Genomic DNA, 27171 nt, shown 5'->3' on the forward strand with positions numbered 1-27171 from the left:
AACAACAGCAAATACTGTAGAAACGATCTCTAGTGCGAATACCTTCATGTGATTCTAATTTCATTTAGTAGACCGAAAATTTGCTTTTTTTTTTAACTCCGCCTTATGTAAAACACCATTTATTTCTTTTTATTCACAGAGACCTGTGTAGAAACCTATGTCTCATCTTCTGTGGGTCTATTTCACTTCTGTAAATTTTAATATGAAGTTTATGATCGTTTATCTATTGTGAGCCTGAAAATTATAAAACGTGAATTTTGTTTTGTATGTTTTGATTTCTCGCCGGAAAATTTCATTGCTAGTGAAAATGCACTTTCGCAGATCGGTTTTTTGTGCTGTTTTTGTTGTTTTGACAGCATGTCATCTGCAAAGTAGTCATGAAGAAAATTTGTGAATTTTTTGATACCAACCAAAAAAGTCAGGTGTACCTATGTACACTACCCTTTAGCTACAAACATTTCCCACTGCATAGTCTGAAGTGCTAAATTACACTACTTTTTTGCATCAGTTTTTGTGCATGAGACAAGGACAAGCAACGGCTTACCGCCATTGGACCCTTATAGTTACATGCAGCGGTAAATGTCGTACAACGAATCTAGCAGCTTCCGTAATACTCAGAATGGTGCCTCTATGAATTCTTTACTAAAATCGTTCATACAACACGCGAAGAGGAAGGAATGACTTTTCTTTGTCTTCAACACCTGTTACATACAGTGAATTTCGCATGATGTAGCTCTCATACGCTTATAATGCTTATAATATTCTAGCTGATCAAAATATATATGCGGAACATCCAAGTACATTTCTAATACGCTACTTTCAATGTATGTTAATATAAGAACCATTCAGGTGAGCTGCGGTCTCCGAAATCTTGCCGAATGCAGCGATCACCGCCGCCGAAAGAAACGACTTCGCAGCAAGGAACGGACAAAAAGGATTGGCGGCAGAAGGGATAATCCGGATTAACGGGCTTCCGACCACTGACCAATGGCCGTTAGGCGTGGCTTAGCCACATCCCGATGTTTACCTCTTGGAAATTAGAACCCTGTCCCATTGCTCCACTAAAGAATTCAGAGCCATGAATTTTAGTCGTCTGCAGTAACACATGACAAGCGTTAACTCCGTTTTTCTGTGATCCTCATGTCCATAAAGCTATCTCTTTTACGACTGAACATAAGAGTTCAGTACAATGTTCGTGTTAAATTCCTCCCGTTGAAAACTTCTACATTATTCACTAAATATATATACCTTCTTTCATTTCAAATTTACATTCTACTCTGCACGACAAATGAAAAATTAAGTATTGCTTTGAAAAATCAAGTCATTTCAGGCAGTAGGAGGAATTTCGCGGTCGGCTTAATGACAAAACACTCCGTCATTTATGTGTATTGCCTGTTTCCTTCCGGCCTATTTCATTTGCATTTAAGTTACGGGTTACACCTCTGCAATAATTTTCTATTATTCCAATCTCGAACAGTGCGCGGAAAACAACGAACAAATATTTCCGTAATATCTCTGATTTTCCGTATTTTATTACGATGATCGTTTCTCTCTATATAGGCCGCGGTCAACAGAACATTCTTGCATTCGGAGGAAAAATTTGGCGATTGAAATTTCTTGAGAAGGTTCCGGCGCAACAAGAAGCACCTTTGTTTTAATTATGTCCACCTCTAATCCTGTATCATGTCAGTGACACTTTGTCCCCTATTTCTCAATATTTGTTTGAACTTTCTCGATGTACACCGTTAGTCTTACCAGGTAAGGACTCCAGACCGCGCAGCAGTACTGCAAAAGAGGGGAGAGAAGCGTAGTGCAGGCAGTCTCTTTTGTAGATGTGATAACATCTCCTGTTCTGCCAGTAAAACGCAGTCTATTGTTCGCCTTCCCCACAACATTTTGTATGTGTTCTTTCCAATTTAAGTTATTCGTACTTGTAATTCCTAGCTATTTATCTGAATTTAAGGCCTTTAGATTTGTCTGATTTATCGTGTAACGGAAGTTCAACTGATTTCTTTTAGCATTCATGTGGATGACGTCACACTTTTCATTATTTAGGGTCAACTGCCAATTTTCATAAAGTACAGATATCTTTTTATAAATAGTTTTGAATTTATTAGGTCTTCTGATGACTTTACTGGACAATAAACGACTACATCATCTGCGAACAACCTAACACGTCAGCTCATTGTCTCCTAAATCTTTTATATACAGGGTGAGTCACTAGCTATTGCCACCTAGAATAACTCCCAAATATGACAGAAGCTGAAAAGTTTGTATGACAGATGTGGCATGGGACAACGGGGATCATATTAGACGTTGATTCTTTGTTGCTAGGTGGGATCGCGTCGGAGATATGAAGGTGAACTTTATTTTTCCAAATGCGATGCTGTAGTTTGGTACTTATTTCCTGATAGCGACTATCGAGACTAATCATTGAAGGTCAACGAAGATCACGAAGGTGGCATGAAAGTCAATTTACAGAAGGTGTTCGAAGTAATGCCCATTGGTATCAATGCAGTGCTGCAGTCTTCTTATCATGCATTGAGTGGCATTCGTTATCACATCGGCACTTATCGAAGCACATGCTCTGGCAATTCTCTCTCACATATCTTCAGGTGTGGTTGGAACGTCTTTATAAACAATGTCTTTTACGAACCCCCACAAGAAAAAATCCATAGGAGTCAGGTCTGGCGAACGAGCCGGCCACCACACGTCTCTTCCGCGTCCAATCCAACGGTTTGGGAATTGTCTCTGCAACTCATTTCTAGCCGTCAGCGAAAAATGTGCCGGACACCCATCGTGTTGATACCACATTCTTTTCCTTGTTCCTAAAGGTATTTCCTCCAATAACAATCCTAATGTTTCTTACAGAAATGCGGTGTACTTCCTACCTTTAAGACTTCCTTTGATGAAATAGGGACTTATAATTCTGTCCTCCAGAATTCCATGCCATACATTCACCGACCCCGTGTTTTGGTGTGCTACTTGCCGCAGCCAATATGCATTTTCAGTTGCCCAATAATGGATGTTATGCAGATTAACATTTCCATGGTTCGTGAATGTAGCCTCGTCAGTAAATCAGATTAATAAATGTGTAATCCCACTGAATCTGAAGTTGGGGCCATCGGCAGAGTTCAGTGCGCCGCATGCAATTCGTACCAGTTAATTGTTGATGGAGACTGATATGGTAAGGATAATATTTATGGCGATGCAGAACACGAACAATACTACTCTGGCCCATGCCAGATTCCCTTGCGATTTGACGCGAACTAACACAAGGATCTCTACATACAGTAGCAAGAGTACCAATTTCCGTTTCCTCATTAGTAACTTTTCTTTGCCGGGTATGTTTCCGATGCGTTAAAGATCCAGTTGTTCTCAGTTCATCATACACATATTTAAATGTACGACGTGTAGGGTGAATACACTGAGGATATCTTTCAGCGTATCAGTCTCTAGGTCTCACTGAATTTCGTTGTCATTCTCCGTAAATCAGCAGCATATCGAGGCGTTCTTCGAAGGAATACGTCATTCACATTCGCTTGATTCGACGATACTAGCCTTACCGTTCCTATTAGTGTTGTACTGCGAAACCGTTTAATGGTGTTTACATGTCAATGACACGTTACATGGATACACCGTTTCGGCGAATACTCATTACTTGCACGAAGAATTATCAGAGCATTTGCTTTGGTAAGTTTCGAAATGATAATGAATACCATTCAATCAATGATAAGAAGATTGCAGCACTGCACTGATACCAATTGTCGTCACTTCGAACACCTTCAATAAATGGAGTTCATGCCACCTTTGTGACCTTCGTTGACCTTACTGTCACACATCATTGCATTCGTCTCGATAGCCGCTATCAGAAAATAAGTATCAAACGATAGCTGCCCATTTAAAAAGACAACGTTGACTTTCATATCTCTGACGCGACCCCACCTAGCTAGAACAAACCAACGTCATATTATGGCCCTCGTTGTCCCATGCAACATTCGTCCCACAAATTTTCCAGCTACTAGGTGGCACCCCCCCATGAACCATGGACCTTGCCGTTGGTGGGGAGGCTTGCGTGCCTCAGCGATACAGATAGCCGTACCGTAGGTGCAACCACAACGGAGGGGTATCTGTTGAGAGGCCAGACAAACGTGTGGTTCCTGAAGAGGGGCAGCAGCCTTTTCAGTAGTTGCAAGGGCAACGGTCTGGATGATTGACTGATCTGGCCTTGTAACAATAACCAAAACGGCCTTGCTGTGCTGGTACTGCGAACGGCTGAAAGCAAGGGGAAACTACAGCCGTAATTTTTCCCGAGGGCATGCAGCTTTACTGTATGATTACACGATGATGGCGTCCTCTTGGGTAAAATATTCCGGAGGTAAAATAGTCCCCCATTCGGATCTCCGGGCGGGGACTACTCAAGAGGATGTCGTTATCAGGAGAAAGAAAACTGGCGTTCTACGGATCGGAGCGTGGAATGTCAGATCCCTTAATCGGGCAGGTAGGTTAGAAAATTTAAAAAGGGAAATGGATAGGTTGAAGTTAGATATAGTGGGAATTAGTGAAGTTCGGTGGCAGGAGGAACAAGACTTCTGGTCAGGTGACTACAGGGTTATAAACACAAAATCAAATAGGGGTAATGCAGGAGTAGGTTTAATAATGAATAGGAAAATAGGAATGCGGGTAAGCTACTACAAACAGCATAGTGAACGCATTATTGTGGCCAAGATAGATACGAAGCCCACACCTACTACAGTAGTACAAGTTTATATGCCAACTAGCTCTGCAGATGACGAAGAAATTGAAGAAATGTATGATGAAATAAAAGAAATTATTCAGATTGTGAAGGGAGACGAAAATTTAATAGTCATGGGTGACTGGAATTCGAGTGTAGGAAAAGGGAGAGAAGGAAACATAGTAGGTGAATATGGATTGGGGGACAGAAATGAAAGAGGAAGCATCCTTGTAGAATTTTGCACAGAGCACAACATAATCATAACTAACACTTGGTTTAAGAATCATGAAAGAAGGTTGTATACATGGAAGAACCCTGGAGATACTAAAAGGTATCAGATAGATTATATAATGGTAAGACAGAGATTTAGGAACCAGGTTTTAAATTGTAAGACATTTCCAGGGGCAGATGTGGACTCTGACCACAATCTATTGGTTATGACCTGTAGATTAAAACTGAAGAAACTGCAAAAAGGTGGGAATTTAAGGAGATGGGACCTGGATAAACTAAAAGAACCAGAGGTTGTACAGAGATTCAGGGAGAGCATAAGGGAGCAACTGACAGGAATGGGGGAAATAAATACAGTAGAAGAAGAATGGGTAGCTTTGAGGGATGAAGTAGTGAAGGCAGCAGAGGATCAAGTAGGTAAAAAGACGAGGGCTAGTAGAAATCCTTGGGTAACAGAAGAAATATTGAATTTAATTGATGAAAGGAGAAAATATAAAAATGCAGTAAGTGAAACAGGCAAAAAGGAATACAAACGTCTCAAAAATGAGATCGACAGGAAGTGCAAAATGGCTAAGCAGGGATGGCTAGAGGACAAATGTAAGGATGTAGAGGCCTATCTCACTAGGGGTAAGATAGATACCGCCTACAGGAAAATTAAAGAGACCTTTGGAGATAAGAGAACGACTTGTATGAATATCAAGAGCTCAGAAGGAAACCCAGTTCTAAGCAAAGAAGGGAAAGCAGAAAGGTGGAAGGAGTATATAGAGGGTCTATACAGGGGCGATGTACTTGAGGACAATATTATGGAAATGGAAGAGGATGTAGATGAAGATGAAATGGGAGATATGATACTGCGTGAAGAGTTTGACAGAGCACTGAAAGACCTGAGTCGAAACAAGGCCCCCGGAGTAGACAATATTCCATTGGAACTACTGACGGTCGTGGGAGAGCCAGTCCTGACAAAACTCTACCATCTGGTGAGCAAGATGTATGAAACAGGCGAAATACCAATCCCAAAGAAAGCAGGTGTTGACAGATGTGAAAATTACCGAACTATCAGCTTAATAAGTCACAGCTGCTAAATACTAACACGAATTCTTTACAGACGAATGGAAAAACTAGTAGAAGCCAACCTTGGGGAAGATCAGTTTGGATTCCGTAGAAACACTGGAACACGTGAGGCAATACTGACCTTACGACTTATCTTAGAAAAAAGATTAAGGAAAGGCAAACCTACGTTTCTAGCATTTGTAGACTTAGAGAAAGCTTTTGACAATGTTGACTGGAATACTCTCTTTCAAATTCTGAAGGTGGCAGGGGTAAAATACAGGGAGCGAAAGGCTATTTACAATTTGTACAGAAACCAGATGGCAGTTATAAGAGTCGAGGGACATGAAAGGGAAGCAGTGGTTGGGAAGGGAGTAAGACAGGGTTGTAGCCTCTCCCCGATGTTGTTCAATCTGTATATTGAGCAAGCAGTAAAGGAAACAAAAGAAAAATTAGGAGTAGGTATTAAAATTCATGGAGAAGAAATAAAAACTTTGAGGTTCGCCGATGACATTGTAATTCTGTCGGAGACAGCAAAGGACTTGGAAGAGCAGTTGAATGGAATGGACAGTGTCTTGAAAGGAGGATATAAGATGAACATCAACAAAAGCAAAACAAGGATAATGGAATGTAGTCTAATTAAGTCGGGTGATGCTGAGGGAATTAGATTAGGAAATGAGGCACTTAAAGTAGTAAAGGAGTTTTGCTATTTGGGGAGCAAAATAACTGATGATGGTCGAAGTAGAGAGGATATAAAATGTAGGCTGGCAATGGCAAGGAAAGCGTTTCTGAAGAAGAGAAATTTGTTAACATCCAGTATTGATTTAAGTGTCATGAAGTCATTTCTGAAAGTATTCGTATGGAGTGTAGCCATGTATGGAAGTGAAACATGGACGATAAATAGTTTGGACTAGAAGAGAATAGAAGATTTCGAAATGTGGTGCTACAGAAGAATGCTGAAGATTAGATGGGTAGATCACATAACTAATGAGGAAGTATTGAATAGGATTGGGGAGAAGAGAAGTTTGTGGCACAACTTGACCAGAAGAAGAGATCGGTTGGTAGGACATGTTCTGAGGCATCAAGGGATCACCAATTTAGTATTGGAGGGCAGCGTGGAGGGTAAAAATCGTAGAGGGAGACCAAGAGATGAATACACTAAGCAGATTCAGAAGGATGTAGGTTGCAGTAGGTACTGGGAGATGAAAAAGCTTGCACAGGATAGAGTAGCATGGAGAGCTGCATCAAACCAGTCTCAGGACTGAAGACCACAACAACAACAACAACTAGGTGGCAATAGTTAGTGACTAACGCTGTAGATAAGGAACAGCAGAGTGCCTACACTACCTCGGGGAATGCTAGAAGTCGTTGTGCTTTACTCGATGATATTCGCCAGTTACGACGAACAGTGACCTCTCTGACAGGAAACCGCGAGTCTAGTGAGATGACTGATACGATATTCCATAACCGCGCAATTTCACCACAAGCCGCTTGTGGGGTACAGTGTCGAAAGCCTTCTGAAAATGTAGAAATATGCAACCCCTTGTCAATTGGACTCAGCACTTTGTATGAGTAAAGAGCTAGTTGTGTTTGACAAGAGCAATGATTTGTAAATCCATGTTGACTGTGTGTCAGTAGACCGTTGTCTTCGAGGTAATTCGTAATTTCGAACCCAATATATGTTACAAAATTCCATTACAAATCGACGTAAATGATATGGACCTGTAATTTAGTGGATTAATCCTGCTGACTTTCTTCAATATTGGTGTGTCCTGTCTGACTTTCCAGTCTTTGGGTATGGATCTTTTGTCGATCGAGCGGATGTATACGATTGTTAAGTATGGGGCTCTGAAAGGAATATCTCACGAATACTACGAGAGTGTGCTAAAAAGTAATGCCTCCGAAATTTTTTTAACCTGTTCTCATTATCGGTTGAAGTATTACTTTTCATGCAAATTACTCCTTAGACTTTCCTGCTTCGCTGACGTAAGCTACAACACTCCGCCGCTAGAGGGCAGCAGCGTGTAACATGACGGTGTGTAACGTAATTATGTTGGTGTGTGAGGAACAGTGTGCTGTAATCGACTTTCAGACCGCAGGAAACGCGCCTCCAATTGAGAGTTAGTGTACGGTGATGAACGTATCCACATCATTAGTGCGTGACGTTGGGTTGCTCGTCTTTGTAATTAAGGAAACACTGAAGCTCCACTACTGGCCATTAAAATTGCTACACCACGAAGATGACGTGGTGCAGACGCGAAAGTTAACCGACAGGAAGAAGATGCTGTGATATGCAAATGATTAGCTTTTCAGAGCATTCACACAAGGTTGGCGCCGGTGGCGACACCTACAACGTGCTGACATGTAAAAAGTTTGCAGCCCGTTTCTCATACACAAACAGCAGCTGACTGGAGTTGACTGGTGAAACGTTGTGATGCCTCGTGTAAGGAGGAGAAATGCGTACCATCACCGACTTCGATAAAGGTCGTATTGTAGCTTATCGCGTTTGCGGTTTATCGTATCGCGACATTGCTGCTCGCGTTGGTCGAGATCCACTGACTGTTAGCAGAACATGGAATCGGTGGGTTCAGGACGGTAATACGGAACGCCGTGCTCGATCCCAACGGCCTCGTATCACCAGCAGTCGAGATGACAGGAATCTTATCCGCATGGCTGTAACGGATCGTGCAGCCACGTCTCGATCCCTGAGTCAACAGATGGGGACGTTTGAAAGACAACAACCATCTGCACGAACAGTTCGACGACGTTTTGCAGCAGCATGGACTATCAGCTCGGAGACCATGGCTGCGGTTACCCTTGACGCTGCATCAGAGACAGGAGCGCCTGGGTGCAGGAATGGCAAAACGTCAGTTTTTCTGATGAATCCAGGTTCTGTTTACAGCATCATGATTTCCGCATCCGTGTTTGGCGACATCGCGGTGAACGCACATTGGAAGCGTGTATTCATCATCGCCATACTGGCGTATCACCCGGTGTGATGGTATGGGGTGGCATTGGTTACACGTCTCGGTCACCTCTTGTGCGCATTGACGGCACTTTCAACAGTGGACGTTACATTTCAGATGTGCTACGACCCGTGGCTCTACCCTTCATTCGATCCCTGTGAAACCATACATTTCAGCAGGATAATGCCCGACCGCATATTGCAGGTCCTGTACGAGCCTTTCTGGATACAGAAAATGTCCGACTGCTGCCCTAGCCAGCACATTCTCCAGAACTCTCACCAACTGAAAACGTATCGTCAATGGTGGCCGAGCAACTGGCTCGTCGCAATACGCCAGTCACTACTCTTGATGAACTGTGGTATCGTGATGAAGCTGCATGAGCAGCTGTAAGTGTACGCGCCATCCAAGCTCTGTTTGACTCAATGCCCAGGCGTATCAAGGCTGTTATTACGGCCAGATGTGGTGGTTCTGGGTACTGATTTCTCAGGATCTATGCACCCAAATTACGTGAAAATGTAAACACATATTAATTCTAGTATAACATATTTGTCGAATGACTACCCGTTTATCATCTTCATTTCTTCTTGGTGTAGCCATTTTAATGGCCAATAGTGTACTATTAACGTGTGTGACAATAATCAGAGTGGACGATAGCGTACGGCAACCAACGAGACTCATCGGAACTAGGTTGATGAACACATCAGAGAAAACCGTCGGATAACACAGCCACAGCTCCCAGGCAAGAGTGGCATATCAGGAGAGCCTGTGCTGGCCACCATAGCAGAGCTACGGTACAGTAAACTGTGTGCATCGTTGATGGCTCGAATGTTCACTTCTGACACGAAATAGAACTGAATGGACATCTTTCAACAGTTTCTTGCGCGGATGGAGCGTGAGGATGGCGGGTTCCTTAATAGCATTGCGACAGGTAATGGAAGCTGGGTTTATCGTTTTGACCCCGGGAACAAGTGGGCATCAGTGGAGTTCCGCCACAAGGGATCAGCGACGCCAAAATAACTACTGGATCATATAATCAGCAAGCAAAGCCATGCTCACAGTGTTCTGGGACGTTCAAAGTGTGGTACATGCTTAAAGGCACCAGCGTTAAGTGTAAACGGTACTGCGACACTCTCATAAAACTGAAAGCATGAATTCGAATAGTTCGACCACACATGTTGCAGCCTTTCCTTCAGACAACGCCAGACAACGCACGAACGCTGCAACATCTGCAACAATCAGACGCCTTGGATACACTGTCATCGATCGTCCCTCCACACAATCCTGATTCGGCTCCATCTGATTGTCATATGTTTCCGTAACATAAAGAACACCTTCGAGAGGTTCATTTTGAAAGTGACGAAGCAGTGGAAGTAGCGGTGAGTGTGTGGCTCCGTGAGAAAGTCCAACACTCTACAGGGATCGTATCAACAAACTATTCTCTTATTCGGAGATATGTGTTCGTACAAGAATGACTATGTTGAGATATAAATATGTTGACATGAAGAATAAAGATGTAGAATGTTAATAAAGTTTGTTTTGATTAAAAAGCCTTAAGAGTTTTGACGTAAAAAATTCGAAGGCATTTCTTTTCAGCAGGCCCATATATTTCAGTGCTTATATGCTGTTTCGGTACCGTCCTCTCAAGAGTCTAATTGTGCACCTCCATAGCCGAAGTCAAGACGCACGTCTGAGCAGTGGCGCTCGACACTGAATTAAACTGGTTCGGAAGTTGACGGCGTATGACATCTATACCGTTATCATATGTCCGCTCCAATATCTTGGATTAAACTCCAAACATCTACGCATGCTGTCATGAAATGAGGGTATTTGACACTGGTGATGGTGATCCGCCTGTCGTGTGGCGGACGCTAAGCCAGGGGGCCCCCGTGGTGCTTTCGAGAGGAGTAGACTATGTTCCGCTCCTGGATTTAGCTCCTCCCCTCTCTCATTATCACACAACACAAACATAACGCTACATCAGTCCATTACACTCATCTATAACTAAAACCTAAACTCCTCCCCAACAGGCCATGAAGACTCAACGGTACCGACCGGCCGCCGCGTCATCCTCAGCTACAAGGGGTTCAAAAATGGCTCTAACCACTATGGGACTTAATATCTGAGGTCATCAGTCCCCTAGACTTAGAACTACTTAGACCTAACTAACCTAAAGACATCACACATATACATACCCGAGGCAGGGTTCGAACCTGCGACCGTAGCAGCAGCGCGATTCCGGAATGAAGCGCCTAGAACCGCTCGGCCACAGCAACCGGCTCCCACATGGGGCACTGGATGCGGAAATGTAGGGGCATGGAGTCAGCACACCGCTCTCCGGGCCGTATGCCAGTTTCCGAGTGCGGCGCCGCTACTTCTCAATCAAGTAGCTCCTCAGTTTGCCAACAGCACTTGGCAGACCGGATGGTCACCCATCCAAGTGCTATCCCAGCCCGATAGAACATCGGTGATCTGGCCGTTGGCATTACACTTATTTACACGATACAAATGCACATACGACATTAACTTCCATCGCATGGAAGTGGCCATTGTGAGCGCTGGATAAATACCCTTTTCGAGTGAGCGGCCGAGCGTACTCCTTGCGGGCTCTCAGCGGATCATGCCACACGAATTCTTTCGACAGACAACATGTAACCTTTCATCATAATCTGATTGCATCGTATACACTTCACCCTGCTGCGGCAGAGTATTCACAGAATGATTTTTCTGTATGGGATCCACTCATGGCTGTGTCGCCTGTGACTATGAAGGGGTTCTCATAGATGACATGGATGTTAACATACACGCTCTTACAAAATCTAAATAGACTTCCCCACGAATTTTTCAGTAATGCGCTTGATACTTGCTTTGTCTGTAAAAAATTTTCCAGCTCGATGTTTTCGTAAGAGTGAGGCTGCGTCTCGTTAACCTCCCTGAGGTGTAACCTGGGTCGAACTTTCTGCTGTACGCCTCCCCCCAGGGGTGACAGCCCTACAGTATCGTGGGAGACAGAGCATCAATGGAGTTAGGAAGAGAGATGAAGGAACTAATGGTTAGTTGAACTTTGAGTCGCTCCGTGAGACGTGCTTGGACAACGTAATTAGTAGGGCGCTGCCTCCTAAAGGCAAGGACCGGGGCAAACCCCATTCCGGTACAGAGTTTTGGTTACGACAAATGTTCCTTCTCGCCTTCGCCCTTTTGCACCATTAAAATTCTATCTGACTGTTCTGATTATTCGTTCGAGGGTGAATCACTAAGCATACCATATCAATTTTCGCACGCATGTGTTTTTGAAAGATTGCAGCATAGACTGGGTGGTAGTCAGTACACAGAATTTCGCCGTCAAAGACCAATAAAGTGCAGTTAGCGCAAAACGACAGGCACGCTACAGCACTGTACCCAGCTACAACACACGAAAACGGTTTTATTAGTTGGTCAACGGACTAGACAGTCGCGTTGAAAGCGTATTTATATAGTGACAAACTTATTTCACGGTCTGCTGTATTCAACTGGTTATAGGAATCGAACAATGGACGAAACTGAAGCACGCAGACCCTCGCGTGACAAGTCGTGGATCGTGGATTGCTCTCGCAGAGCATCATACGTGAATAATTGAATTTTCATTCCTTTTGTGCACGTTGGGTGCTTGCCAATTAGTTTTAGGACACAACTGGACTAGGATGGATCTACAGCTGCAAGACATCAGGCGCTGCTGTAAAGAAGGGAAGGGTTTCATACTGAGGATAATTACAGCGGACGAGAGACGGCTTAATGACTGCCTACTTCAGTGAAAGTGGTACTGCATAGAACGGAAGCATCATCGTATCCCCTCTCCCGACTCCCCTTCCCCCAACACATAAGAAAAAACCAAAATGTTTCAATCGGGATGCAAACAAGCTGCACTTGTGACAACGGAGAGGTTGTTCTGACTTACAATGCCCGTATTCACACAACGAGACAGATGCAGGGATTATGCAAACAGTTAATTGATAACGCTTCGAACATCCACCGAACAGTCCCAATTTACTTGTTAATGTAAGATTTTCCTTTTTTTCCCTTTTCTTTTCCTTAGTTCCTTTCCTCTTGCTGTCTTTCTTTATTATTCCGTTAGCAGTAAAATTAGTATAACAAACCACTTCCACGTGGCTGGCGATGGATAACGTTGAATAGCGAGCATTCTTGCATGTGAAGCTGCTGTAGCGCTTGAAGAGACCCGTTGTTATTTAAGAGCTGTAATGAAAGCTAATTTTATTCATAATCAATTATATGAATAAAGAACAGACTCGTCTTCCAAAACAGATTAGATGCCTATTCCTATTTACTGACAAGATCAGTGAAGCTTAATAAAAATGTAATTTGCCGGTTAACTAATTGCCAAAACATATACAATAATACTGCAGCCCAAAGTCTGAGTTTTGTAACCGAGCCTAATGCTAAGGAAAATATATTTTTATCAAGAGAGATTTAACAAAGAAACTTTGGTTGCGTAATAATGTAGGATAAAAATGGGTTTTATGGTAATCAAAACCATTGTTAAGGTTGCGCTATGTAAATCAGTGTATTCCAACCTATTTTATTTAGGTACAAGTCTTTTTTCTGCATTTTTTGCTTATTTACTTGTAGTAATACAAATAAAATATGCATTCTTGGGCCTCTTGCAAGCTGCGAGATCACTGGAAAGGAACCTGTTGAATACAACATCAACGTACGGTATTCCTTTTTAGAAACAATGCGAGGTAATTCACCCCCTTCGTTTTGCGGATTACCCACGGTTAACTTTAACAGAGAGCAAAGTAATGTCACACCCGCTTTTCTGAAGATACACACACGTTGTCAATACTGTGATCTGTACCGCACTTATAATTCAATAATGGTAGACGCAGTTGGCGCGAACACTGGTATTTTCCATTCTGTATTCTGATACACTTTACAAAAATACGCTGTTCTCACTAATCAGTGCAGTTATGTCTCTCTACTGAGGCCGTAGCCGCGGCGTTCAGTAACTGCTAACTGAACAACATCATTGATCGTTGGAGCTACGCTTGACCTGTGTGAATACACAGTAAATAACAGTGAGCAAGGGATCGTGGATCCCTTTCAAGCGCCAATTGATTTTCATCTGCTTACCCCTTAAAAACTGAGAGGGGAGCAATTTAAAGACGATGAGGCCATAGCCCGAGAGAACACTCGTTAGGTGCGACAGCTACCACAAGAGTTATTATACGCTGAGTTTCAAGGCTTTGTCAAAAGTTGGGATAAGTGAATAAACTGATTGAGGGTTTATGTCTAAACCCAAAATAAATTCAAGGTTGGTAAGAACGCTGCTGATGCTGCCAACCTCCTTCCCGGCTTATTTATCGACTCGCCCTCAAACATTGTATCAATAAGTCTAGGGTTCATGGAAGACCGTTGCTCTTCTCAATTCGCTAAAGGATTAACGAAAAAAGTAGTCTAACAAATAATGCGGCAAAATACAACAAAACTTGCATTACTCACGCCACACACACAGTACAGGACAAGCGAATGGAACATAATCATCACATTTGCCTTTCGCATCACAAGTAAGTTAGTCTCATCTGGGGACTATCTCAACGCGATATTCCAGGTACAATTCTGCCACTAAGATTTTGGCGACAGTTGGCCACGAAACGTCAGGGAGAAGAAGTTTTATACCTCTCACCGCGGTTGTTTTAACTAATGAAGATGCCTGCCGTGAAGGCCTACACGTTATGATCATTTACAAGTGTGTCTGCGCGTGTATTTTATTGTTTAAATACATATGTAAATCAGTTTTCCTGTCCAGCACTTTTTACGCTTTACAGAAATGAAAAGTCTTATCCGGAATAGAAGAAGCTGTCGATTACAAATTTTTGCAGTTGGTTTTCAAATTTTTCGTGGTGACATTGTGCAGAAAATCTTGTACGGAATAGAAGTAGGTGACAAGTAGAACCTTTTCCTTTTCTTTCCAAATTTGACGCTGCTGTTTGTCCGACATTTTATGTTATTGAGTAAGTGATCACAACTTTTGGTGATAGTATTGTGTACGCCTTTTGATGCTAAAGATAACCTTAATGTGGAGAAATTAATACAATTTTTTTCTGATTCTATAATTATGTGAATCATTGTTGCTTTTGAACTGCAGTGGATTTTGTACAACAAATTTCGTTATGGTATCAATTTATTGTGAAGAAGTAGTTAAAATTGTTAACTTATTAAACGGATGTCTACAAGGTTATTGTAGGCAATGACCACATATTATTCTCACAGCACATTTCTGAGCAATGAACACTTTCTTAAAGTTGAGTTCCCCCAAAACATTATACCATGTGAAATACGTAAAATAAGTTAACTTACTAATTTGCCTCTCCCCTAGATTTACTGTGATTCGAAACAGTAATGTGGCTGAACTAAAGTGTTAGGATTTCCAGAATATGTTGTCTACAGTTTAGATTCTCATCGATATGAACACCTCAAATTTTTGAAGTTGCAACCCTAGTTATTATTCCCTAACCAAGTGTTACATTTATCATTTGTGCACTGCCGCTAGGCGTGCAGAACTGATTATGTGATTTTTTTTTTTTTTAAATGAGGGTGAGGTGGTTTGCAGAAAACCATTCAATAATATTTTTAAGAACATTATTTAGAATTTTTTCTAATGGTGTATGTACGTTTGGACTGACTACAATACTAGTGGCATCCGCAGAAAGAACTGATTTTGCTTTTTGTATTTGAGAAGTAACATTGTTTACGCCTATGAGAAACAATACTGGTCCTAAGTTTGACCCTTGTGGAACCCCAAAAGTCCTTCCTCACCAATCAGAAGACTTTTCCATGGATACCTTGGTGGAATTATTAAGTACACATTTCTGTGTTCTTTTGCGAAAGTATGACATTACCCATTTGTTGGCAATACCATCAACTCCATGTGACCTCTGTTTATCTAGGAGAATACTGTAATTCACACAGTATAATACCATAGTTAGGTAACAGAAAAAGCTAACCGGTGCTATTTCGTTTTTAATGCTTGTAAAATTTCTTGAGTGAACGTATAGATAGCATTCTTAGCTGGGCGGTCTAATTAACAGTTCAATAAACAATAATATCTAGAGATGTAAAAAAATCATGCAATTTCATCTTGGCGTGGTTGTACAGCAACCTTACTGTTGCTACTATTTAAAAAACATGCACATTGTTCATTATTAACTCACGAACGATGCGTTTCGCACGGATAGGGCATCATCAGGCTATGTTAAAAAAATACTACATATTCTGCTTTGACGGATGCTTTTTGACAGAGAATTTTTGATTTTTTAACATAACCAGATGATGCCCTACCCGGGCAAAACGCGCCGTTCTTTAGTTAATAAAAACCTTTGTGCAACCTATGACTGTTTTTAAATAGTACCTGAAGATGGTTCTTGCTTGTCAACCGAAACGTCGTGCCAAGAAGTCGACACCAGCTGGCTGCAGTTTTCAAATATCTTTGGATTAACGAAAATAACATTTATGATGGGTAGTTAAATGTTGCTCGCAACAAGCACTCTCTTATTCGTGGAGCTGGTGCTATGAGTAAGCGCCGTGAACCGCAGAGCGGCATCTCTGTCGGGGATCTGCTGGCTGTGCCGAGCTGAGACGTCTCTGTACCGCGACGCGGCGACAGACATCGCAGATAAGCTGGGCTGCCGCGGCTCCCACACTGCGTCCCGCATAGAAATGTGGAGCGGCGGCGACGCGTCTTCCTCAGATGTGTATCCCTGTACAGCGCGGCGTTGCGGTGCGACCTGGCAGCGTGTCTGTATCCTCTTTCTTCAGCTCTTACGTAGGTTGGACCGTGACTCTGTGCGAGGTGCTACGCTTGGCACACGGAGTCCAGCAATAAAATCCTCTTCGTACACTAACGACGTCCCGGGACAACCAGAACCAACAACTCTCGTTGGTTTGCAGATGACACGGATTTTTACAAGAGCAGATCGAATCTTAAAGTCAATGAGGTAGTAAGAGGTCCACGATTAAGGAATTTGTTGCTAGCGCACTCGAGCAGATGTAATTTCGCCCGCGCTGCCTGCGATATGTAAGCTGCAAGAGACTCTCAGACCAGAGAGCAGTGTTGTATGCAGTGCGAACTGTGTAGCAGTAATAGTAAGTAGTAGCGAACAGTCGTGTGCATCGAGTTGGCTGGGCCGGTCGTGGGGAGCGATGGCGGAGCCTGAGCGATATAATATAAGGTAAAAGCAGCCTCGCGCATATGTACTATTGTTATGTCAAGCCCCATGTAAATGTTTTAAAAAATCTCTTAATAATAATCTTTCGTATAAAAAATTAACTTTTGATAATCATTCACCTCAATTTAAAGAACTTACTAATTTCTCCAATCCATGGTCACCCCGATTATTGTAAAGAAAAATCAGTTGTTTCCTTTTATACATGACAAATCTATCGGCTAGCATTGCACAGGGCTGTGCCAGAAAAATTTCTTATAGGAGCAAATATATACGCGTTATCCGGCGACCTTATTGAGGTAAGAATTTTCAATTTATTCAGAATGATCTTTCAGGGCCATGCTGCAGCGCTGCTGACGTCCAAAATTCACCAGTTTAATTTCACAGTCATTATTGAAAGGTTATAAGTGAGCGACAATTTTATTGAAAAGTTAGTCACATTGTATTATTGGTAGGTTACGAAATGTTACTGTTGGGAGGTTTTGGAGTGTATCTGTTGGAAGGTTACACTGAATGTGAATTATATACTTATATTTTTTACTGTTGTGAGGTTATTATAGAATTTATCTGTGGGGAGGTTACAAGGTCACAAAAGTCATGCGCTAGCGATATCCTCATATATAGAAGTATCGCATACATAAGTTGTAAGAAAACAGTGCATTAGCGTAGCTGTCACTTATACTTAAGTGATTCGTGTTTTCGACGTGATTACGGCACCGTGACGGGAATTAAAACACTTCGAAGGCGGAACGGCAGTTGGAACTAGACCCGTGGAATATTCAGTTTCAGAAATCGTTAGGAAATTCAATGTTTCGAAGTCCATAGTGTCAGGAGTGTGTCTAGAACTCCCAATTTCAGGCCTTTCCTATTACCACAGACAACGCAGTGGCCGAGGGTCGCCATATAACGACCGAGAGCATCGGCAGTTATGTAGAGCTGTCGCTGATAATAAACAAGCAACACTGCATGAAATAACCGCACAAATCAACATGGGACGTAATAAGAATATATCCGTTACGACAGTGCAGCGCCGACCGTTGTGGCCGAGCGGTTCTAGGTGCTTCAGTCTGGAATTGCGCGACCGCTACGGTCGCAGCTTCGAATTCTGCCTCTGGCATGGATGTGTGTGATGTCCTTAGGTTAGTTAGGTTTAAGTAGTTCTAAGTTCTATGGGACTGATGACCTCAGATGTTAAGTCCCATAGTGCTCAGAGCCATTTGAACCATTTGACGGTGCAGCGAAATTAGGCGTTAATGGGATACAGCAAGCACACTACCGAGGCGAGTGTCTTTGCTACAGCGCGACATCGTATGCAGCGCCTCTCCTTGGCCCGTGATCACATCGGTTCGGCCCCAAACCGTGATTAGAGCTGATGGTAGGGTTTTAGTGTGCTACCACCTCCATAATAGTATTAGTTGTGTTTACATGGATTGACATGGGTCTACTGGTCCAACTGAACCGATGATTGACTGGATATGGTTATGTCCAGCTGCTTGGAGATCATTTGCAGCCATTCATGGACTTCATGTTGCCAAACAACATGTTTATGGAGAACAATGCGCCATATAACCAGGCCACAGCTTTTCACGATTGGTTTGAACAATATTCTGGACAATTCGAGCGATCTCCCATCGAGCATTTATGGGACATAATTGAGAGATCAGTTCGTGCACGGAATCCTGACCGGCAACAGTTCCATAGTTATCGACGGCTATGGAGGCAGCGTGGCTCAGTATTTGTGCAGGTGACTTCCGAAGACTTGTCGAGTCCATGCCACGTCGAGATGATGCACTAACCAGGCAAAACCATGGCCGACACGATATTAGGAGGTATTACATGACTTTTCCATCAGTGTAAATCGCTCTCAACTACGAGGTAGTATCCAAAAGTTTCCTAAGTTTGAACTTTTCACGCTAATAGTGACTAGACTAAAACACCGGTCGGTGTCTCCCCATATAACTTTCAGAAGCAGCGCAGATAGTGGTTACGATCTCAGTTATTTGATTAGTTGTTGGGTGGGACAGAGGTCGGAAAGAGCAATGTATTTCAATTAAGTTTTGTTTTAAAGGTGGGGAAACCGCTGGAGGAATGCAAAAGCTCTGCTTTTCACTTAGGCCAGGCGTAGAATTACGACTGGTATACGCGTTTCAAAAACAGGCGAAAAGTGAGGGATCTGATTTTGAAAGATTGTAGACAGACCATGCTAGATATCTACAACGCCTTGTGAATAGGATATGGAACGTTAACATAAAATGGGCATTAGAAAAACTAGTGCCATGACTGCTTCAAGAAAGTTTAAAGCAACACCACGTTGAAGGCTGCAGATAAATAACACTGTTTCAAAATGAACAGTTGATATGTTACCATGGTATCATTTTAGACAAACAGTCTCTCAGAGGATCTATGACTATCTCTGACACTAAGTAACAACACACTTATACACCTATTCTTTTAAATTTAATTTACCATCTCATGAGATATTTCAGGTAAACCTCAACATTAGATCAAATAAATACAAAATATCATTAAAGTCTTCATTTGTGTAGCCATATTGTCCGTCGCTGCTTTACAATTCCTGAGCATATTTTTGTTCCGTCATTACAACTACAAGAAAATGCGCATTTTCTCACCACACGCGTCATGCATCGTCAGTGGTCTGTAATTAAAGATATTAAGAATTTGATTTGTTTTCTAGATCAAAACGCAGTTCGTTAACAAATTGTTAGTTTCTAAGACGTGCTATCAAATATTAGCTAATGAAGGCAATTAGCCAAGCAGAATTGCCGTAAGCAAAAATCTACAATTTGTTAACGAACTGTTTTTCCATCTATAAAACAAATCAAATCGTAAATATCTTTAATTACAGACCACTGATTGTGCTTTACGTTATTAAAGCGCAACACGTCTGGTGAGAAAAACTCACATTTTCTTGCAGTTATAAAGAGGGAATAAAAATATTCTCTGGAAAAATATCTTCGTATTGATTTTAACACATCTGACGGTTGGGTTATCCCGAAACACGCCATGAGATGATATATAAATAAAGCATTGCGCTGACAGTCAAGACGAGTATTGTCATTTAAAGGTTGTCATTAATGACTGAGGTTGGGTTTGTGGTTGTTGGATGTTAGTCGTGTTTGATGAATACAAAGTTGCTAAAACATGCTTTTTTCGCACAGATCCAATATCCTGGTGATGCTCTCTTCATGTGACGAATCACAAGTAGAAGTATATCGTAAGGATGTACATATGTATTCTCAGTAATATAGTGCCGATAACATATGTAAAAACGATATATTTAGTGTCCACAGGGCAAAGACACGTAATGACAAAATTTAGGAAAGCATTTTTATTGATGCCACTGTAATGGAAGTAAGATATTAATTTGTCACCTTATCTCCTACATTGCTAAAATCTATTTCTACATCTACACATCTACACTGATACTCTGCAAATCAAACTTATGTGCCTGGCAGAGGGTTCATCGAACCACCTTCACAATTCTCTATTAATCTCATCTCGTATAGCGAGCGGAAAGAACAAATACCTGTATCGTTCCGTACGAGCTCTGATTTTCCTTATTTTATCGCGGTGGTCATTCCTCCCTATGTAAGTCGGTGTCAACAAAATATTTTCGCATTCGGAGGAGAAAGTTGGTGATTGGAATTTCGTGAGAAGGTGCCGTCGCAACGAAAAACGCCTTTCTGTTAATGATGCCCAGCCCAAATCCTGTATCCCACACCGCTCAACAGTATTCTGAAAGAGAACGGACAAGCGTGGTGTAGGCAGGCTCCTTAGTAGATCTATTACATTTTCTAAGTGTCCTCCAATAAAACGCAATCTTTGGTTAGCCTTCCTCATAACATTTTCTATGTGTTCCTTCCAATTTAAGTTGTACGTAATTGTAATTCCTAGGTATTTAGTTGAATTTACGGCCCTTATATTTGACTGATTTATCGTGTAACCGAAATTTAACGGATTCCTTTTAGCACTCATGAAGATGACCACACACTTTTCGTTATTTATTGTCAACTGCCCATTCTTGCACCATTCCGGTATCTTTTCTAAATCGTTTTGCAGTTTGTTTTGATGATCTGATGACTTTATTGGTCGATAAAAGACAGCGCCATCTCGAAACAACGTAAGATTGTTGCTCAGATTGTCTTCTAAATCGTTTATTGAGGTAAGGAACAGCAAAGGGCCTATAACACTACCTTGGGGAACGCCAGATATCACTTCTGTTTCGCTCGATGACTTTCCATCATTACTACGAAATGTGACCTCTCTGACAGGAAATCACAAATCCAGTCACATAACTGAGACGATATTCCATAAGCACGCAATTTGACTAAAAGCCGCTTGTGTGGTACAGTGTCAAAAGCCTTCTGGAAACCCAGAAATACGGAGTCGATCTGAAATCCCTTGTCAATAGCACTCAATACTTCATGCGAAAGAAGAGTTAGTTATGTTTCACAAAAACGATGTTTTCTAAACCCATGTTGACTGTGTGTCAATAGACTGTTTTCTTGGAGGTAATTCATAATGTTCGAACACGATATATGTTCCAGAATCCTGCTGCATACCGATGTTAATGATATGGGTCTGTAATTAAGTGGATTACTCCTACTACCTTTCTTGAATATCGGTGTGACCTGTGCAACTTTCCAGTCTTTGGGTACTGATCTTTCGTCGAGCAAACGGTTGTATATGATTGTCAAGTATGGAGCTAATGCATCAGTATACTCTGAAAGGAACCTAATTGGTATTCAGTCTAGACCACAAGACTTGCTTTTATTAAGTGATTTGTTTCCTACTCCGAGGATATTTACTTCCACATTAGTCATATTGGCAGTTTTTTTGATTCGAATTCTGGAATATTTACTTCGTCTTCTTTTGTGAAGGCATTTCGGAAGGCCGTGTTTAGTAACTCTGCTTTGGCAGCAATGTCTTCGATAGTATCTCCATTGCTGTCACGCAGAGAAGTCTCTAGAGGAACGGAGGGTTCCAAATGATTGGAAAAGAGCACAGATAGTCCCAGTCTTCAAGAAGGGTCGTCGAGCAGATGCGCAAAACTATAGACCTATATCTCTTACGTCGATCTCTTGTAGAATTTTAGAACATGTTTTTTGCTCGCGTATCATGTCATTTCTGGAAACCCAGAATCTACTATGTAGGAATCAACATGGATTCCGGAAACAGCGATCGTGTGAGACCCAACTCGCCTTATTTGTTCATGAGACCCAGAAAATATTAGATACAGGCTCCCAGGTAGTTGCTATTTTTCTTGACTTCCGGAAGGCGTTCGATACAGTTCCGCACTGTCGCCTGATAAACAAGGTAAGAGCCTACGGAATATCAGACCAGCTGTGTGGCTGGATTGAAGAGTTTTTAGCAAACAGAACACAGCATGTTGTTATCAATGGAGAGACGTCTACAGACGTTAAAGTAACCTCTGGCGTGCCACAGGGGAGTGTTATGGGACCATTGCTTTTCACAATATATATAAATGACTTAGTAGATAGTGTCGGAAGTTCCATGCGGCTTTTCGCGGATGATGCTGTAGTATACAGAGAAGTTGCTGCATTAGAAAATTGTAGCGAAATACAGGAAGATCTGCAGCGGATAGGCACTTGGTGCAGGGAGTGGCAACTGACCCTTAACATAGACAAATGTAATGTATTGCGAATACATAGAAAGAAGGACCCTTTATTGTATGATTATATGATAGCGGAACAAACACTGGTAGCAGTTACTTCTGTAAAATATCTGGGAGTATGCGTACGGAACGATTTGAAGTGGAATGATCATATAAAATTAATTGTTGGTAAGGCGGGTACCAGGTTGAGATTCATTGGGAGAGTGCTTAGAAAATGTAGTCCATCAACAAAGGAGGTGGCTTACAAAACACTCGTTCGACCTATACTTGAGTATTGCTCATCAGTGTGGGATCCGTACCAGGTCGGGTTGACGGAGGAGATAGAGAAGATCCAAAGAAGAGCGGCGCGTTTCGTCACCGGGTTATTTGGTAACTGTGATAGCGTTACGGAGATGTTTAATAAACTCAAGTGGCAGACTCTGCAAGAGAGGCGCTCTGCATCGCGGTGTAGCTTGCTCGCCAGGTTTCGAGAGGGTGCGTTTCTGGATGAGGTATCGAATATATTGCTTCCCCCTACTTATACCTCCCGAGGAGATCACGAATGTAAAATTAGAGAGATTAGAGCGCGCACGGAGGCTTTCAGACAGTCGTTCTTCCCGCGAACCATACGCGACTGGAACAGGAAAGGGAGGTAACGACAGTGGCACGTAAAGTGCCCTCCGCCACACACCGTTGGGTGGCTTGCGGAGTATCAGTGTAGATGTAGATGTAACATACTTCACATACGGCCACAAACTCTTTGGATTTTCTGCCAGGTTTTGAGACAAAGTTTCGTTGTGGAAACTGTTACAAGCATCTCGCATTGAAATCCGAGTTAAATTTCGAGCTTCTGTAAAAGATCGCCAATCTCAGGGATTTTGCGTCTGTTTAAATTTGGCATGTTTGTTTCGTTGTTTCTGCAACAGTACTCTGACCCGTTTTGTGTACCAAGGAGGGTCAACTCCGTCATTTGTTAATTTATTTTGTATAAATCTCTCAATTGCTACCGATACTACTTCTCTGAATTCAAGCCTCATCTGGTCTACACTTATATCATTCATTTGGAAGGAGTGGAGATTGTCTCTCAGGAAGGCATCAAGTGAATTTTTATCTGCTTTTCGTATAGGTATATTTTTCGTTTATTTTTGGAGGATTTGGGGGTTGCAGTATTCAATTTCGCTACGACAACCTTGTATTCACTAATCCTTGTATCCGTTTTAATGCTCGTCATTAACTCAGGATTATTTGTTGTTAAGAGGTCAAGTGTGTTTTCACAACCGCTTACTGTTCTTGTGGGTTCTTGAACTAACTGCTCGAAATAAGTTTCAGAGAATGCGTTTAGCACAATTTCGGATGATGTTTTATACGTACCTCCGGAATTACACATGTATTTTCGTCAACATATCGAGGGTAAATTTTAGTCACCACCAGCTATAATCGTATGAGTCGGGCATGTGTTTTAAATTAAATCCAAGTTTTCTTTGAATCTTTCAGCAACTGTATCATCTGAATTGGTAGGTCGGTAAAAGAATCCAATTATTATTTTATTCCGGTTGCTAACAATGAGTCTGCCCATACTAATTCACAGGAACTACCTACTTCAATTTCGCGACAAGATAAATCACTTCTAACAGCAATAAATACGCCAGCGCCAACCCATTACAGCCTTCTGACTTTTGCTTCCAAATGTTCTCAAAACAATGGTACATGATATGAAGAATTTTATAGGGAATGTTATTGCAATTGCAACGTCATAATTACGCCTGCTCTTATTTCGTTCACCGGCATTTCAACATTGAATGGAAAGGTGGTAATTAGAGCACTATCCGCACATGATCCCTTAATACTTGGAGAACTATGTTAGCGACCGTGATGGTTTGCTGTCGTGACTATTCACTGACGTCACAGCAGGTAGCAGTGGCTGACAAGAGTTTAGCGTGGGAAAGCGGAGTATAACGTTCGGATGTGTCCTGTCAATAGATCTCTTTCTAAATTTGTTTTCTTCCCAGTTTAAAACAGTACTTGCTCAGTAGCTGTCCGATCTATCCACCTATTCTCTAGCATTCTCCTACAGTATCTTCTGTTCTCTTCTTGTCTGAACTGTTTATCACTCTCATTTCAGTTCCGTAAAAATCTACACTTCAAATACCACCTCAAACAATTTCAAAAAAGAGTTCCTAACGTTTAAATTTATGTTCAACTTCAGGAAATTTATGTTTTTCAGAAACGCTTTCCTTATTATTGATAATCTGCATTTTATATCCACTCTGTTTCAACTATCTTCAATTACTTTGTCGCCAAAATAATAGAAGTCATCTACTACATTTAATATGTCATCTACTAATCTTCCTTCAGCATCGCCTGATTTAATTAGACTACCTTCGGGTACCATTGTTTTACTTTTGTTAATGATCATCTTATAAACTCTTTTCAGTATCCAGGGAAATAAAATACTTTTTCAAGTGGTTCACCGTCCCCGACGGAACTGAAATGCCATCGGTGAACATAAATGTTTTTATTTCTTCCTTCTGAATTTAAATTCCCTTTCCAAAAGTATCCTTGATCACTTGATAGCTTGCTCCATGTATATATTGCATAACTTCGTGGTCTTCAGATATAGATTACCGAGGCAACTACACTCTTATATGTATAATGATTCGTAAAAGAACGTTGTTGGAGGAGGTTCGATAATGGTCACTCCAATCCGGCAATAGTGAAGACGAAAGTAAAGGGTATGAGGAATGTCATATCGAGCTTCTTCTAGGGGATCTCATGATTACAACCACTCAGGAAGTGATTCACTTCCTTAGCCGAGGTCACAAATGCGTGCTAGTGTAGTGGCTCTTCACCGGGCAGAAACCAGCTCCAATCCTATTTGTGAAAGAACGCAACGCTTTGCCATAACTATTTGATCGTCAAGAGGAACAGAATAAATGACATACTTATCATTCCACAGCTTTCTTTAGAGGCTGCGAACGTAGAAAAAAAATAGTGACGTTGAGACAGACAACATATAGTACGAAGTTACGAAATCTAAGATGAACACAAAAAATATGTTCTTGATCTTTCCTATATATTTTGGTATTCAAGATCACGATGCAGTGATGGAGTCAACGTCATTCCGCGGAACTTCTGGAAAGAGTTTCTACATTGACCGCTTTCAGAATGTTTGTTGCAAATACGATCATTTCATCTCCGTAATCCTAGTAAGGGTGCAGAAATTTAAGTGAACCGATAAGAAATGTGGAGGTTTTCGACAGAATCGGATAAAATGGAATAAATGGAAAATATAGCCTAGGAGAAGGGACACGGTGACAGGATGTTAAAATCCGAGGGAATAACTTTCATGTTAGAACCGGAGTCGAAGAGGGCAAGGACTGTAGGGGAAGACAACGATTAGAATATATTCAACAAATAATTGAGGACGTTGCGTCCAACTGCAGCTCTGAGACAATGAGGGTGGCACAGGAAAGCAAGACGTGGCACGCTGCGTCAAGTTACACAGAGAAATTGTGTCCACTACCCAAATATAAAAGGAAAAAAAGTCCAGTTTTTCGTGTCATTTAGAGACGCCATTCGTTAACAGTATAAAACCACTGGCGGATATCAAATTAACAAATAAAAAATGTAGATCCTGCCAGAAAAGTAAAACACCGGTAAAGAAATATGTGTGGGATATATTAGTTTATCTTGCATCTTGCAGATATGATCCTCATTTACCAGGTATATTCTGTCGTAACAGGTGCACTGAAGAAACATATTGTAATATAGTTTCATAAACCAAGATTACAGAGCTTACATGATTGTTATTTCTGTTTCAGTTTTCTGAGGATTTCCATCGGGATGCGTCATGCATGCAACACCCGGATTGCTTTGCGGTAAGTACGCATTTTGTTATTTTGTCTCTATATACTGCTTGTCCGAAATGGAACGTAATAATGATAGCAAATTACAAGGGCAATGTGCTTGTGTGTCTGTTAAGTTATTCTAATAAAGTTCTTGGCTAATGGTGAAAGCCAATGCATATTGTGGAACGGTTCGTAGGAAAACAGGTGCAACTTTTGAGTACCTACATTCGGTGTAAATGTTGGGAGTCTCAGCTATTCTCCTGCTCACAGAGTGTAAATGAAAAAGCTATCAAAGGCCGTGAGTACACTTGCACCTGAGGAAGTTGCAGGAATCACTTTCAGTCATCCAGGAACTGACACTTCCTGTATAAACGGAAAGGTCTTGCTCGTAGAATTTTGTGACGCCCTTAAGATCGCTCCCGCAACTACGACGCAATGCAAAGAGCAAAAAAATCTCATTTTATGACTTTTGTTATAAATTGTGAAAAACAGCGTG

The 27171-nt window shown here is 41.7% G+C and overlaps 1 protein-coding gene across 1 annotated transcript in view; it reads left to right on the plus strand.

Moving 5' to 3' along the window:
- LOC124805693 overlaps window positions 1-27171 on the plus strand; it is a 262026-nt gene that overhangs the window by 68096 nt on the left and 166759 nt on the right. The window contains exon 2 of the mRNA XM_047266263.1: window positions 26649-26705. Within this exon, the coding sequence (XP_047122219.1) occupies window positions 26649-26705 (57 nt within the window). The remainder of the gene's footprint in view (window positions 1-26648; window positions 26706-27171) is intronic.

The sequence above is a fragment of the Schistocerca piceifrons genome, chromosome 7 (assembly GCF_021461385.2).
Source record: "Schistocerca piceifrons isolate TAMUIC-IGC-003096 chromosome 7, iqSchPice1.1, whole genome shotgun sequence".
Classification (NCBI taxonomy): domain Eukaryota; kingdom Metazoa; phylum Arthropoda; class Insecta; order Orthoptera; family Acrididae; genus Schistocerca; species Schistocerca piceifrons.